The 16,032-nt window shown below is 50.9% G+C and overlaps 1 protein-coding gene across 1 annotated transcript in view; it reads right to left on the bottom strand.

Moving 5' to 3' along the window:
- SMG6 (SMG6 nonsense mediated mRNA decay factor) overlaps window positions 1–16,032 on the bottom strand; it is a 105,738-nt gene that overhangs the window by 82,406 nt on the left and 7,300 nt on the right. Inside the window, 3 exon segments of the mRNA XM_032129869.1 lie at window positions 270–331; window positions 14,884–15,096; window positions 15,669–15,779. Coding sequence (XP_031985760.1) covers window positions 270–331; window positions 14,884–15,096; window positions 15,669–15,779 — 386 coding nt within the window.

The following is a 16,032-nucleotide window of genomic DNA, read 5'->3' as shown; positions in this document are numbered from 1 at the left end:
CCTGGGTGTGTGAACCATCTGAGCTCAGCTTCTGCCAGAGGGTCCTGGTGCATGGGCAGGAGTGGGCTTTGAGGTGGGGGGAAGGAAAAGCCCAAGCTCCAACCAGTGTGGATTGGAGGGCGGGTAAGGAGAATAAGAACCAGGAGGCTAGGCCTGCAAGAATTCACACCCTGTGCCCTCAGCTCCAAACACAGCTTAGTTGCTAACAATATTAAATCCCAAAAAGCCTTGTAACGTAGGAAAATAAAATAAACATCCTGCACACTTACCCAATCCTGGTAAACAGCTTCCCATGGGCATGGAGAAAACTGAGGATGAACCTTTTGTTCAGCTGCATGGGAAAAAAAAAAAAAGGAAAAAAAAGAGAGAGAGGAGAAAACAATTAAACTCTCTCCTATTTCCTGTGAATTAAGAATGTCCCCAGTGACAGAAGAACCTGGCCTGGATGCTGGGGGTGGCACTGGAGATGGGAACCAAATGGACATGCCCAAACTCTTACAAACATCATGCACAGAGGCAGAGGCAAGTGCCAAACAGCTGGAGCTGGAGCTGGAACCGGAGCTGGGAGAGGCGATGGAGACACAGCACCCTCTGCCGGGTCCTGTGATCCTGCACAGGGCTGCTGTGCCTCGGGAGCCCCAAACCCCACACCCCGGGCACCCCAAACCCAATACCTGCACCCCCAAATCCGATACCTAGGCAAAGGTCTCTTCCCCCATGTCTCACGAACTCAAAGCTTAGCACAGCCCAAGGGGTTCTGCAAAAGGAGTCCCCAAAGGCAGCGTTCCCCACTAGCATTTCCATCGACAGAAAAAACAACCCCACAACCACCAGCAGCAGCCTGTTCCGTGCTCCCGACTGTGTCAGAGGCAGAGCAGCAGCTGGACACGGCAGAGAGGGAGCAGGATGTCCTCCCCAGCGCTGTTCTGCAGAGCAGCCAGCACAGAGGGCTCAGCAGCAGCACTCAAAGCACTTTTTGTTTGTGCCCTATCAGGAGCAGCTTCCAGAAGCAAGGGAGGACTGGGGTGATGCTGCACCCCATCATTTAACTGGTGTTACAGACAGTGCTCAGATGTGCCAGCAGAGCCCCTGAGACCCTGCATTTTGAACAGCTACTGAACTGCCCAGAGAAGCTGGGGATGCCTCATTCCTGGAAGTGTTCAAGGCCAGGTTGGATGGGGCTCTGAGCAATCTGCTCAGGTGCAAGCTGTCCCTGCCCACGGCAGGGGGGTTGGAACTAGATGGTCTTTAAGGTCCCTTCCTACCCAAACCATTCCATGATTCCGTGGACGTGGAGCTAAGGGGACACAGGGGAGCTGGCTGTAGCACACGGTGTGAAGGCAGCTTCCTGCCCTGCTTGCATCCCCTGACTTCAAAACCTGCCTTGAATAATTGCTTACTACTGCCCCAGGCCACCTCTGCTCGCTCAGCACAGCTCCAGGCTTTCCCAGTCCTTATCTACACGGCTCTGAGGATGGCTGTGGGTGGGTAAGCACTCACTCAGCCTGGCCCTGGAGGTGGCTGTGTCACAGCAGGAGTGGACTGGCCTCACTTTTACCTTCCCCAGAGCAGGAGGTTTTCCTCTCTCGCCTGTGCCTGCACAGTCTCAGCGCGCTGAGAAAAGCCAGGCCCCGAGCGCTGCGAGGGAGACGCTGACCAGGAGCGACCCAGAGCACCACCACGCTGCTCCAATCCACCCAGGGCTTTTACAGCTTCAACTCCCCCACTTCCACTCGCAGGGGGAAGCAGGAGCACAGGGAGAGGATAAGATTACTGGGCAGGGCTGTGGCAGTGCCCAGCCAAGAGCTGGGCACGTGCCAGAGGATGCAGAGTGGGCACTGGCCGGTGCCTCCCGAGCTCCCTGCCAGGCCTGGCTGCAGGGGACAGGTGTCACTGGCATCCCAGCTCTGGTGCCACCTCCCAGCCCCATTTGCTGAGCCCCTGGGCTCATGCCATGACCGATGCCAGCTGCTCTGCACCTTCAGTGAGGTGTAATTAACCCGGCTGCGTTCCCGAAGGATCCATGCAGGAGAATGATGCCCTGCTGCAGAGTCGCTCCCGGGCCATGTGCGAGTTTAAACATAAAACCTGTCTCATAAAACAAGCCAGACCAATTAAACTGGCCCCTGTAGCAAGGGGTTCTTGCTTACTCACTATTTTACTGCTGCCCTAAAGAGCCCTTTCCACTAGAACTCAACTTGATTTGCCACCATTTTATTAACTCTGCAGATGGAACCCAGAAGAGACTGGGGAATACTGGGACAGCACAGCAAAGCCCTTATTCATTCTGCCAGTGAAGTTTGGATATAGCTGATTCTTCACCTTAGGACACTGTGGTAATTGAGAGCTTGAAGCCTTTAACAGGTACTTTTTTTTCAGGCAACAGCTTGTGGAGGCAAAAAGCTGGTTTGTGACCAGCTCTGGCTGAAATCAGAGACCCTGACACAGACACAGCCCAAGGAATCTAAGGAATCACAGCGCCCAGCTCAGTGCAGGAGCCTTGGCGGGGCGGTGGGCAGTGCTCTGCCCCACAGCAAGACCCTGTGCAAGATCTGGAAGAGGGTGTCCATGCTTCGAGGGGGAATACGGAAAAGAGAAGGAGCTTATGGCCTGACCCATCTCTACTGGAAAGCAGTACTCATGGGCAGGCTGCAGGTGGGGGAAAGAAGAAATTGGGGCAGAAGTTTTCCTCCAAGGCCCACATTCACCCACGGCCCCAGGAGTGTTCTGAGATCCCCACACTTTACCGGCAGCGGGGGAAAACCAAAATTCCCCACCTTGAATGGGAAGTGACACCCAGCAGGGACATGCCCAGAGTGTTTCCACAGACATCCAGCTCCAGCAGGGCTTGTCAGGACATTGGCTTCGCCCCCATTTTCTCAGAGCAAGTTTCACACTCAGCCTTTCCACTCGCAATCCCAAGGACTAACCAGTCACACTCCCCAGGAACCAGTACAGAACTGGGACAGAGATATGTGCTCACTTATAATTGTTTTTAAGGAAATGTGATACCTGCCTCTAGGAATGAAGCATGTTTCATGCCTCTTGCCAACTTAAATCACAACCTCAGCAAGCCCAGGCAGAGCCCTGTGTGCCCCACACTGTGGCATCTCAAGCAGGCACCTCTCGCTTCTTTCACCACTTTTTCTCTCACAGCCTCGAGGTTTTGATGAGCTCATCACTCAACTTTGGACCTTTCATCTTTGGGTTCATGCTAAGGTCATGGGGCTGCTTTGACTGGGCTTTTCTCTGGATGACTGTTTCCCTACTGACTCACCTGTCCCTCAGCCTCTGGGAGCCCTCCCAGCTCCTCCCATCAAACTCAGCTTCTCACGGGGAGAGGGAAACGGCGACCTCCGTGAGTGGCTTGGCACAGAGGAGGAAGTTCTGTCACCTCCTGCTCTGCATTCACATGGCAGAGAGGAGCACTTCCCAAAAGCATTGCCAGCATGCTCACTACCCTGACGGTGCTGCCACGAGCTCTACAACAACTTACTGCCCTCATCTCACTCACTGTGCAGCTTAAAAACGGTCCCCTCCAAAGATTTCCCAAAAACAGCCCTCATGCCAATATCAGGATGCCAGACCAGGACTCCCAGCACACTGACATTGCTGCCCTTTGTGGGCAACACTGCTCCTTGGGACAGGGAACCAAATCTGGATGGTCCCAGTCGCTCACTTGGGAAAAGCCCATCAAGAAAAGCTTATGCAACAACGAAACTATGTCAAAAACTGGATTTTGGCCCTTCCAGCTGAAAAGAGGGCATCACCGATATGGAAGTTATGAGCATATAGTGAAGGCATTAGTTACAAAAACAAACCAGCTGTCAAAAAGAAGGGGTCCCTGCACACAGTAGTGCCTGAAGCTGAAAACAGCTGTTTCTGCTGTCATGAGTCAGCATGTGCAGACAGACTAAATCCACCTGGGAAGACACAACCTCACCAGAGGAAGCAGCCCAGTGCTGCTTGGGGAGCATTCACACACCTCGCCGCCAACCCAACTGGATTTGTTGCCATGGAAGGAATCAACAGTGACTAACAACTTCTCGTGGAGCAGCTAAAAGAGCAGAGATAGCAATGGGGCTGAACAGCCAGCTCAAATCTCCTCAAGGCCGCAGGGAGCACGGCCTGACAGCAACACAGAACCGCTCGGGCAGCTTCGGGAAAGGTCCACCTCATCTCCAGCCAGGAGAGAAGAAAGCAACACTCAGCCTCTAGAGACTGCACTGACCACGCTGAAAGTGGTGTTCCCCACCCCAGCACAGCAATGCTGGAAATGCCAGAGGAGAGCACAGGAAAAGGAGTGCCATGAGCCAGGCTGGGAAGCAGCGCTGCTGCGCTTGAACCCGTTTGGCTCTGGGCAAGGAGTGCACAGAGCTTTGGCACCTGAGCATCAGCCCCAGCTGTGAAGGAGGCACCAAATAAGGGAAAGATTCTGGAGAAGCGACTCGTGGGGAAAAAGCGTTTCAAGTTAAAAATTGTTACTTCAGGTTTGGAAGTAAATTCCAGGATCTGGTCTTTATCAAGCAAGGCAAACTTTCTTCAACATCAGCAAAGCATCTGTGGAGCAGAAAGCGGTGTCAGAGTCAAAATAGGCTGCAAAAGACAAGTCCATTAATCAAGAGACCAGATGCAAAACTGCCTGTAACAAATGCTCTGTCTCCACCGGAGTGGAAGGGCCTGGAGCACAGCAGGACGTTCTCCTGAGTCTAAGGGTCTCCTCGGTGACAAGGGGTTGGGATACAGACCACAGAGCCACACAGCTCTGCTCCAAAACACGTACCACACTCATCCCAAATATTTTTAGGGTTTCTTGGGCAGTCAGGCTTTTCCAGGCACAGCTTCCTTGCTGAGAACTGTGTGAAATAACATCCAGGCACCCAAAACGTGCCATATTCTCACTCCCAGCTCAAGGGTTTATTCCTCTTTTTCCACAGGCAGCTCCCTCAGAGCACCCAGTCCAACACTGATACAGAGATTCCTGAAAAGCCCAGGATGCTGCAGCGGGCTCGGCTGGCAGGATACCAGGAGGAGTTTTTACTGCTACAGGTGTAACCCCACCAAAGTGCTGGTGGAAAGGGTTTTGTGCAAATGGCTACCCTACACAAAGGAGATCAGACAAAAGGGCTGTTAAAATTGTCTGGCATTTTTGCAGTGTTTACAAGGTACCCACAGAGCTGTGGGCAAATTCCAGCTGGGCTAATTACCATAATCACTTCTCTTCATATACCACCTGCAACCACAAATGGATACAGGGCTTGCCTTGGCTGCTTCTTGCCACGTGTTTAGTGCAGGTTTCTGCTTAGCAGAGCAATGTCCTGCCCTGAAATGGATTTCTGTAGCAGCAGAAGCAATTCCAGTGAAAATCCTGCTACTTAACATCAGACACTGCACAAACGTAAAATCCAATTTGCTATGACATGGAAGAGAGAGGGAACCCTGATGCATCATGGCCTTAAGGCATAAAAAAATTAATTTACAGGTAAAGACACACTGAGACACTCCTGCAGCTCCCTCGTCTTTCGCAGTGCAGCAGCTCCAGCTCCAGGACACATCTCATGGCTGTAAGAGTTACAAGCCAGCAACCCAGCAAGAGGAAAAAGAGGCATTTAAGAAGCCCCTTGGCAAAAGCAGTGAGCTTTTGAGTTCTTCCTTCATCCCAGCAGGGAGCAGGTGAGAGGAAAAATGTTAAGGAAGAAAATTATCTGCTTTAGTAATGTAAAGATCAAGCTATGGTAACTTCACTGGCTCCAAAACAAGTATCTGACTTCTAAACAAATTCAACATAATTTAATAACGAATTTACTAGCAGAACTTTCAACTCAATGAAAGCAGGTCAAATGGAATATTTATATGTGTGTTATTTCCTTTTCAACCAAGCTTGTAGTTAAATTTGGTTTCCATGAATTAGTAATGTGCAACATTCTTGAAAAAATATCATTAAACGAATAAACTGATTCAGTAACCTCTTAAAGAGAGGTCTTCAGGGACCCTCACTGAACTGGATGGGAAGAGGATGGTAGAGACTCACTAGCAAGGTTTTTGGTCAACAAAAGGAAACTCTGCTGTCAAACTGCCCGTTTGGAGCAGTAAGTAACGATGGCTGCAGAGCATTCACATGGGGTTTACTATAACAGCTTCAAAATCTGGGGGTTTCCAACACCAAATGTCATGTTATTCATCTGGCATCACATGCAAAATTAAGTCTCCAGGAGATTGTGCCTGAGGCAGCTTCTCCAAAAAGCCTTTAGGGACCACAATGGCTGAATTCCCAAGGCGGTGTCCAGCAAAAAAAGGATTAAACACATCCCTTGGATGTGCAAGCAGAGCAGGCACTGGACAGCACATTCACATCTAAATACAGCACTGTGGGGGATGACACTGAAATACTGCATCCAGCTCTAGTGCCCTTATTTTTTTAAAAGGATGCTGAAAAATTGGTAAGGATCCAAAAAAACAGCCATAAAAGTGATTCAAAGGCTAGAAATGACGCCTTGCAGTGAAAAATTTCAACAGCTCAATCTGTTCAGTGTTATCAAAATAAGACTGGGAGGCGACTGGATTGCTGGGTGCAAAGTGCCTCTGTGGTACTTAAGGGCTCTTCACTTTTGCAGAAGAGCAAAGCACGGGAACAAACTGGGAACATTCACTCCATAAATAAGGTAAAAGTGTCTCAAAACCAGTGCAATTATCACTGGAACGAACTCCCCAGGAAAAGGGTGGATTCTCAAGGCTGGATGTCTTTCTGGAAGTACTGTACTTTCTGGAAGTACTACTTTAGCCAAACACGAGTTATTTGGCTTCATATAGGAGTAGCAGGGTGAAATTTAAGGACCTGTGATATACAGGAGATCAGACAAGATGATCTAATGGTCCCTGCTGACCATAAACTCTCTGAATCAATGCAAACATGCCAGAGAGTCCTCAGCTGAGATATCAAGTTCATTTTTGACACAAAACTTTTCACAAATTGGCTCTGGTGCTGCAGGTCGTTTAGGATACAAGCTCAGCTCTTCAAGGCTGCATCTGGTTAAGCACTGAAAGCCCAGGCAGAGCCTTCTGTGTCCAGCAGGTGAGGGGGAGGCCACGTGCACTAAAGCAGCTCCAACCAAAAGCAGCTTATACTCAAATGCTCACTGTTTGCCAGGAATAAACAGCGTTCACCTTCCTGTGACAGAAAACTGACACGAAGAAATGTGTGATGAATTCTGGTTGTGAGAGATCAGCTGTTAAGGCAGCTCAGGGTGTTGTCAGCCCTCTTTACTACTCCAGAGTAGATTATTTGTGGGGTTAAACCATAAAGGAGGGAGATAATGTGAGAAATTAAGAAGGGTGAAGACTGAAGAGATCGAACCCTGAAAGGCTTAGGATGGAGTTGGGCCAAGAGAGGAGACATTTGGACAACAGGCTGAGCAGAGGCAGAGCCTTCCAGAAGGATGACAGCATTATCTCACGCAACCTTCACATTCCCACTCTTCCAGCCACGCTCCCCGTCTGGGATAATGGGAGCTGCTCCCAGCCAGGCTGTGCCTCAGACTCCCACAGCCCACAGGTAGTTGTCCACCCTGCTGCATCTCCCTCTCCACTCTGAATTATGCAGCAATGAAATGTGCTGGGGAGGAAGAGTAGAGCCAAGGACAGAGGAAATGACACAGACTCCAGCAGGTTCCACTCCCTGATCCTCCGGAAGGAAGTTTCTTTCCTAGTACCCACCTCCACAGTGGATACGAAGCCTGTCTGGAAATGGCTCATTCAACACTGAAGAGGAATAAACATTCCCCATGGCAGAATTAAGAGGTTTGGCTGTGGGATACGAGGTGCCAATCCCAAAAAGTCTACAACAGACAGCAGGAAACGTTGGCCTGGGCCAACTTCAGACAAAGATCAAGGTTAGACTAACAACAAAAAAAAGATCTCAAGAGAAATCAGTGTCTACAGCCTTCACCCTGCTCTGGGAAATCTCCCAACCCTGCTATTAAGATATTTTACTTCCTTTACCAGTACTGCCAATTCTGGCAGCATTCTCATCTCAAGTGCAAACTCTCCCTCCCAACACCACTGTGCAGCACCAGGATCATCAAGCCCACTGCTCTGAGAAAGGCCTCATGTGCAGCAGCAGGAGGGGGTTTGGTTACACACAAATCCCTGCCTGATCAGCACCAGCAGGAGAGGAAATGAGGAAAGAGTGACTGACAGGGAAAGGCGGTTTCTGGATGATTGTACTTGGTTTTGGAGTATGAGAAGCTTGTTGGAACACAAAGTCTCACTCCCCTCACCGCAGCCTCTCTGAGCACTGGGATAGAGCAGAGCCCCTCACACAGGCACAACTCAGCGATGTCCTTGTAGTGCTTCTACCTCTGATCCACCACACACATTAGCACCAGATGCCTGTTGCCAGAAGGAGAACATGCCAGTGTCTCTCCCATTCAGGCAACATTAGAGCCTGCCTTGTTCTTCACAGTTAAATAAAACCACCAACGTGGCCTAAAAAGAAGAAGGTGGCGGGGGGGGTGGAAAAGATCAACACCAACTTCTGGAAACTGTTACCAATAGCTCAGCCTTCAATTTATGGGTAGTGACAAAAGGACAGGTTGTGCTGGAAAGCAACATTTGGGTTGTACATGACATGAATGCACAAGCTGTCGTGGAGCATCCATGGAACATCACAAGCCCAGGCAAAGTGGACCAGCATTTCTGGTTGGATTGCTAACACAGGAACTGCAGCCGAGAAGGTTTTTATCAGCAATTTAAAGTGAAAACACAATTTATTAAAAAAATGAAGTGCAAGCAGGGATGGTGCACTACTGGCAGGCAAAAAAAAGCCAGCGCTGAGCTGCATGGCTGAAAGTCACGTCTCAAACCCAGCGAGACCAGGAGTGTGGTTTTGGTGTTTAACCAGTTTCAACTGCAGCCTGGCACTCTTTTACTTCCTCTGCAGAGAAGTCTTCTCACTGCTGCGGGAAAGAAACCAACCTCACCACGCGAACCAAAATGGCTCGAGTAAAAATAAAGCCCCAAGGTGGCTTGGTGGCCGAGGTCATATCAGGAAGCAGAGGGCTTGCAGGCAGAGGAAAGCACTCAGAAAATACTCCCGCTGCCAACCAAGAAAGAGATTACAGAAAAGGAGGCAGGGCAGAGAATTAATGCAAGTCCAGCAGTAAAGAGGCTGAGAAGCCTCTTTCACACGCCACCAGCTCCCCCATGCTCAAAACAGTTTATAAACTGTTTCCTAAACACAAGGGGAAAAAAAAACCCCAGACCTAGTCCTGACCTCCATGAATGAGTAACCAAACCCAACAGCTTCCTGCAAGCTTGTGAGGGTGAGGAAAATGAGGGCAGGACAGAGGGAATTCCACGCTTCTCCCTCTCAAGTCTCACTTTGGGCACAAAGATTAAGGATGCAACAGCTCTTGCTGTTCTCTCATGTGGGCATGTTCTCTCATGTAGGCAGTAGATGAAGGCCAGAAATAAGGGAAGGCAGCCCTTAGCTGACTGCTAGCGCCTGGCATTCCCACCCCAGAGAGCATCTCTGCTTGCTGCTGTGCTGCAGGGGAGGCTCAGCAGGGGCTGGCAGCTCTGCAGAGGTGTGGATCAACCACAGCTACGAGCAGGCTGGGGGGCAAAGCACTGCCATCCTCTGACAGCAAGGACAGCCCGTAACAACAGCAGACCACAGACAGGATCACTCACATCCAATACTAGAGAGCATCTAACCAGAGAGGGGACAAACTTCCTGACCTAACAGAAGCCACCCTCCTGTGACAAGGTGCCTACAATGTAAGAGCTTGTGTGCATCCCACTGGCTCCTTCCGTGAGAAAAACCTGAGGGGACACTCCCTCCCTTTGGGGACACACCTACACTGCTGCTGTGCTGTGGCTCAGATGTTTAACTGGTGTGGGAATAGCTGCAGCAACAGCACACAGGGTATGTCCAGGCACTGCTGGGCTAGTGGGTCCCATTCCCTCCACTCTCTGCACCAGCATCTAGTTTTGGGTTAAAAAAAACCCTAAAAGTGTGCAAGAGTCAGCACAGGACATCATGTGCAGCAGCAGGGTTACCTTTTTGGGGAGCCACGCCCCAGCAGTGGGGGGAAGGCAGCAAGTCTGTGCTTTTCACCCTGCCCATCTAAACCACAGGCACAGCCCCAGCTGCCTGGGTTCATTTTCCAGATCAGAGGCTCCTAAAATGGACCATTCCGAGGGCTTTGCCCACCTGACACCACACAGGTATCAAATGAGAGCGCCCTGTAGGAGCCCTGTACTTCATCCAGCAAAGATTATTCATAAGAGCCTGCAAAGAAAAGATCAATCTTTCACTGTCCTGAGAGAAACCACTCAACCATGCTGGCAGTGAGGAGAAATGCTCCCACCAGCCTGGCAGGGATGCACCAAAAATAATGAGTTCCCCAAGCAGCCTCTTCTCCGTGCATCTGTATGGAAGAACAACCATCATTACAGCAATACATCATTTCCACTTCTGCCTGTCACTTACCTCCAGTCATGTGTAATGGAACAGAGTTACAAGGTGAGGGGAAGAGCTGAGAGAGGAGGGAGCAGAAACAGGGGTGTCTCTGGGGTATATTTGCATGAGCAAAGTTTGGCTACGCTCAGAGACACCCAGCTCACACCACAACAGCCTTTGAACAAACCAGACACTTCCAGGGAGCAGAGGCAGTGACATCCAGGCAAGCTTAACTCTGACACGGGCCACTACTGCTCCCGTGTGTGACTGGTCCAAGTGAAGGACAGGCTAAAGGAGCAGAATGGCCAAGAAACCCCCATCACAACTGTTACCAGACTGAGGTTTCATCCCTCCAGATGCAAAGATCAAGCTCCACCAGATAAAAAACTGCATGGACTGAAACCAGGAAGGAGAAAGAGGCAGCCCAGTCACCCAAGCGGCTGCTGCCCAAGAGGAACAAGTGCACAGAGCAGGAACAACAAACACCACCAAGGAAAAACGGACGTGAAACATGCAGGAGCTGGGGGACAGGGACCTCTTTCACTAAGGACACATGGCCTCTCTCGAGGAAGCAGCCTGGACAGCCCCCCAAGGTCTTGCCCACGCTCCTGGATGCACAGGCATTCCCAAAATTGCCTCATGGTAGTATTTACTGCTCACTCATGGAAACCCTGGTGCAGTGTTCACACTCCTTGTTGCTGAGAAGAAAGTCTGAGTAAAGAAATGGCAGTTAAAATCTCCTCTGAATTCCAGAGCTAATGGTTCCACCCCAATTTCTCTGCCACTGCAAAGGAGCTGTTGCTCCATAGGCACCCAGCACGAGGCAAATCCAAAACCTCTATCCCTGACCAGCAGGCTGGAGGAAAATGGGAATGTTCCTGCAGCTGATGCACAGGGCTGTGACAGCCGATCTTGACTCTGGCCTTTGCTTTCCCAAGAGCTTTTCGGGTGGCCCTACCAAACTTTTGATGGTTCTACAAGACTGACCTCTCACAAAGAGGCTAAGAGACTTAATTCTTTAATGATGATGAAGTATTCAGACATCTGGAGAGAAGTATTATTCAATTACTGGCCTGCCAAGGGAAAACCTCTCTTCCCTAATCTTAGCTGCAGCAATCTTTATTAGTATCTGCATGCTGCGTGGTAACACAAGGAAGTGTCTACTGCAGAGCACAGGCAGCAGGCAGCAGCAATTGTGAGAACCTTAACTCAGCATTTCCTGACAGGAGTGATTAAAATCTCAAACTCAGTGTAATATTAGCACTTTCTCAAGAGACTGACAGCCCGTTTGCCCTGTTTGCTTTACCAATTCACAGCCTGCAGAGCAAACTGCTTACGGTACTATCAGATCTAAGATGAGTACAGACCCATGGCAAATGAAACCAGGGGCAGAGAAGAAATGGCAGAGGCTCAGCTCTTTGGCTCACCAACACAACTGTTCACTGGCTCAGCCTCCTTTTTTAGCATTTCTCATTGGAATTGCACATGAAGTGACCAGATATTGCCAGGTAAAGGGTGAGCCTGCCCCTGCACACCCAGAAACATGCAACGTACAAGAGACCACAGAGAACAGCCATTCACAGAATGAAACCCCAAAAGGCTATGGCCAAAACCCTGAGCACAAAACAGCCAGGCTGCAACTCAAACACCTCCTCAGCTTGCTTTGAAACTGTCCCATGCCCTGTGTGCCAGCAGTGCCAAATCCAGTGACAGAGGAAGGGGACAAACACAGATTTACGCCCCTTGGTGTGCACAGGTGGTGCATTCTAGGAAGATGCAGAACTGGAAGAAAAGGGGATGGAGCAAACTGTGAAACGGGCAGCTCTGCCAAGCCTCCACCTAAAAACACAGTGCAAGGCAAACTTCCAGCCCCACATGCTTCCCTCATCCCAGAAATGGCTGCAGTTTGAGTTGGCCTTTTCACTCTTGCCATCCCACATTACCAACTCCAGACTGTGGGCTCCTGACCCTGAAATAAAGAAAATTTGGGGCCTTTGTACAGAGCTGCATAAGGGAAAATGAAGTCAGTGCTGAGCAGAGATGTGTAAGCCTGTGCTGACAGGGACAGCACACACGCCAGCAGGTCCTGGGAGAGCAATCGTGCAGCACCTCCCTGCCAAGTGTGTCACATCACAGGACTGGCACCTCACCACATGCACGGTGAAGACAGCAACTACTGAGGACAGAAAACATCCCCAATCGATTTCTTGCCACCTGTAGAACAGCATCCTCACACTCAAACCACTTGTGGCTGGGTTTGAAACAACAGCCTCTGTCTGAAGGGTACAAGCAGCCTCAGTCCCACACCCTGCACAGAATGCACCCAGAGCTGTTATACCTCTACTTGCAGCGTTCTATCTGCTGCTGCCATCTGAACTGATCCATTTTACCCTGTAAAATGCCCTTCTCTGGCCCAGAAATAGCTGCCATAAGACTGATGCCTCTGCTACCTGCAGAGCACAGCTGTCAGGGCCAGCACAGAACACAGCCTGCCTCTCTCTGCCCTTTCAAGGGCTGAAGCTGGCAAGGAAGGGACCGAGGAGGCAATGACATATTTAGCCTCATTTCCCCAAAATGACACACAAACGCTGGCACACGTCCCCTGGGAGCAGAGCTGTTCCCTTCCGGCCAGCCAGGGATGTGGGGCAGAGGTGCTGCCAGGACCAGGGCTGCTCCTGCTCCTGTCCCGGCCAGGCAGGGCCCTTCCGAGGCCAAACAGTGCCACACAGTGGCAACTCAGGGCTGCTCGGCTCCTCTCCAGCCGAGCAGCTCCAAAACACCCGGGGATGCTGCGAGGAGCAGGCTAAGAGGCTACAGCTTCAAGGAGGAAGGAGTCCAGAGCTTCCCGCAGAGCTGCTGTCTTTATCCAGCCCACGGCTTCACAGCTCGGGAGCTTTGGCAGCGACACAGATTTAAGGTTTTCTTTCCACGTGGTTATTTTGGGTGACAGGGCCCCATAAGCAGTTGCACCAACTCGAGTGCTGCCCCACGGCAGGCGCAGGCAGCCTGAGAATAAATATCTTGGCTGCCAAAACCAACAGTGCCCAAACGCAGGCCCTCAGCTCCCCCCACCCTTTTGCCATTCTATTTTCTGCTGGCGTGGCTTCTCCATGATCAGAAAGCTCGTACTCTTCAGGAGCCAATGTTTCAAACAGAAGGAAATCAAGACTAATGGTAAATATCAGACAAACGTGTACAGACAGTGGCAGCAAGCTGCACTTCAGAGAGCACAGACCCCACTGAACAGAGCGAGGGGAGGCTCTACAGTGGTGCACTACAAACACATTGCTGCCTCCCACTTTGCCAGCTGCTACACTGCCTCATGTGAGAGCACTGCAAAAGAGAAAACTCCCAACGCCCCAAAAACACTGACAGCATCTTACGCCGAGCATCTTCATCAATGATTGATGGAGAAGCTAAAGCTTGGCACGTTCCTTTCAATGATGCTGAGGAAGCAAAAGTCCCCAGAAGAAAAGCTGAGGAGAGGGAAAACAACCAAGGGCAGGAACATATGAAAAATGCTGCAGCAACGTGCCAGAGCTTATCTTTCAAAGCTCCAAGACTTCATCCCAGTTCCACCCAGCTGAAGTCACAAATTCGTTGCAAAAGCACAAATCCAAGAAGCTTTGGGCCCCACAGTGTGCAGGGAAGGTCTTCCCAGCTCTCCTAAACTCCCATCCTCAACAGCCATTTTAGGACAGGCAGCCCAGAGCTCCCTGGCAAGTTCTCTTGCAAGTCAAATGTGCCAGAGCAGTGCAAAGATTCCTGGAGGATGAGCTCCCAACCACCACTGCCTTTGCCCGCATTCCTGGGCCTGACACAGAGTTCACCCAGGCTCCTCCTGCAAGGTACAGCTGGACAGGCTCACAGGAGACACCACCAGTTCATTATATTTTTAATTCTTGCAAAAGAAAGGTGCTGGTCTGGCCTCTCAGCAGAGCAAGTTATGCAAATGTAACACCTACACTGGAAATTGAAACCACGGTTTTCACATTCCCAGTGCAAACCTCCAACCATCTGGCAATGGGACAAGTGACACACTTCCAGAACAAGCCTCAGAACTTCCAGGGTCACTGTTAACCCTGATCTCCAGCACGTGACCTCATTTCCCACTGGGAACCACACCCAAGTTAGAGCCCTCAGAGCAGAAGCATTTTACAGCATCTTCTGTTTGTGCCCCTCTCCTGTTCCACATCAGCCACGCCAGCGCGCGCTGCCAAGAAAAGGGATGGTAACAACAAGCCTTAAACACGAGAGGCACGAGGTCACCAGCTCCTCAGCCTGACCCAGGCACAGCTCCCACAGGGAAAGCCAAAACACTGGAAAATTTAGCAACAGGAAAGCAAAACAGATCCAGTGTCATTCCACTGCATTCCAAACACATGACATCAAAGCCAACCGCCGCCTCCTGCAGTACTCACGTCGCTGGGGCTGAGGTTCCCAAGCCCATTGTCCTGCTCAGAATCCCGGCCGGACTCGTGGCCCTGGGAGGAACGGGGGTGGGAGGGATGGATCCAGATCTCCAGCCTGGTGGCATCATCTCCCACTTGTCGCAGCGTGGATTTCTTGCCTTTGCCCCGGCGGTTGGGGCTCACATCCAGCACCTGATGTTTCCTGTGCTCCATCTGCTCGGACTGGGCACACAGGACACATTCAGATCACAGAGGGATCAAGGGTCAGGAGAAGTGTATCATTTCATTAACATGGAAAAATTAGCCCTTTGCCCTGCTTCACAACCCAGGGTCAGGTCCAGAATTTGGTTCTGACTCTACAGGACAGTGCAGGTGAGAAGTTTTCAACTCCAACTATCCCAGGACAAGAGTGTCCAGTCCCAGGAGTGTGTGGCAGCCCATGTGCTGTATTTGGGGTGACTCCCTGGGGCACAAAGGCACTGCAGCCTCCCTTACCCATCCCCACAGGAGTGGGGCACCCACGGAATAAAGCAATGATTGTGCTACACACCAAGGCCACGCTGCAAACCACAGCAACCTACAGCCCTTGCTGAGCTCAGCTAAATCAGTTTGTGACCCAGAAACAAGAGATTCAGCTGCTCAAACCACCCCAAAGCCATCATTCTGAAGGCTGCCTCTCTCATGAAATTTCTTAGAAGTAGGTAAGGAGTGCCTCCAAGTCCAAAAGCCACCATCCTCTCCACGCTCTCCAGCACAGGCAGGTGCAGCATCCACAGCCCAGCTCCAAGGCTCACCTTGCGTTTTGTCTCCTCAAACAGACTCATGAGGCTCTCCTTGGCAGTGAGGATGGGGTTGCTGGCAGCCAGGCTGCGCATGTAGTAGTACACAGCATCCAGCTTCCTCCTCTGCAAGAAACACAACCAGGCTCAGAGCTGCCACTCCTTCTGGGGCATCCAGAGCCAGGCTCCCATGTGCTTCCCCTTCCCTCTCCCTCAATACTGCCTGGGGCAGACAGACACAGTCAGAAAGGTCCTTCCCAGCCATGAAGGAAAGGTGCTTCTGAACTGCTCTACTTTAAACCAGCATCTTCCAGTGTTGTGAACTGGCAGATCCCTACCAGCCTCTGTGCCCCAGCACGATGCTTCCATTATCTGCTGT

Source organism: Corvus moneduloides, chromosome 20 (assembly GCF_009650955.1).
Source record: "Corvus moneduloides isolate bCorMon1 chromosome 20, bCorMon1.pri, whole genome shotgun sequence".
Classification (NCBI taxonomy): domain Eukaryota; kingdom Metazoa; phylum Chordata; class Aves; order Passeriformes; family Corvidae; genus Corvus; species Corvus moneduloides.
Note: the sequence above shows the minus strand (reverse complement) of the source record. Positions and strands in the feature narration are given on the sequence as shown.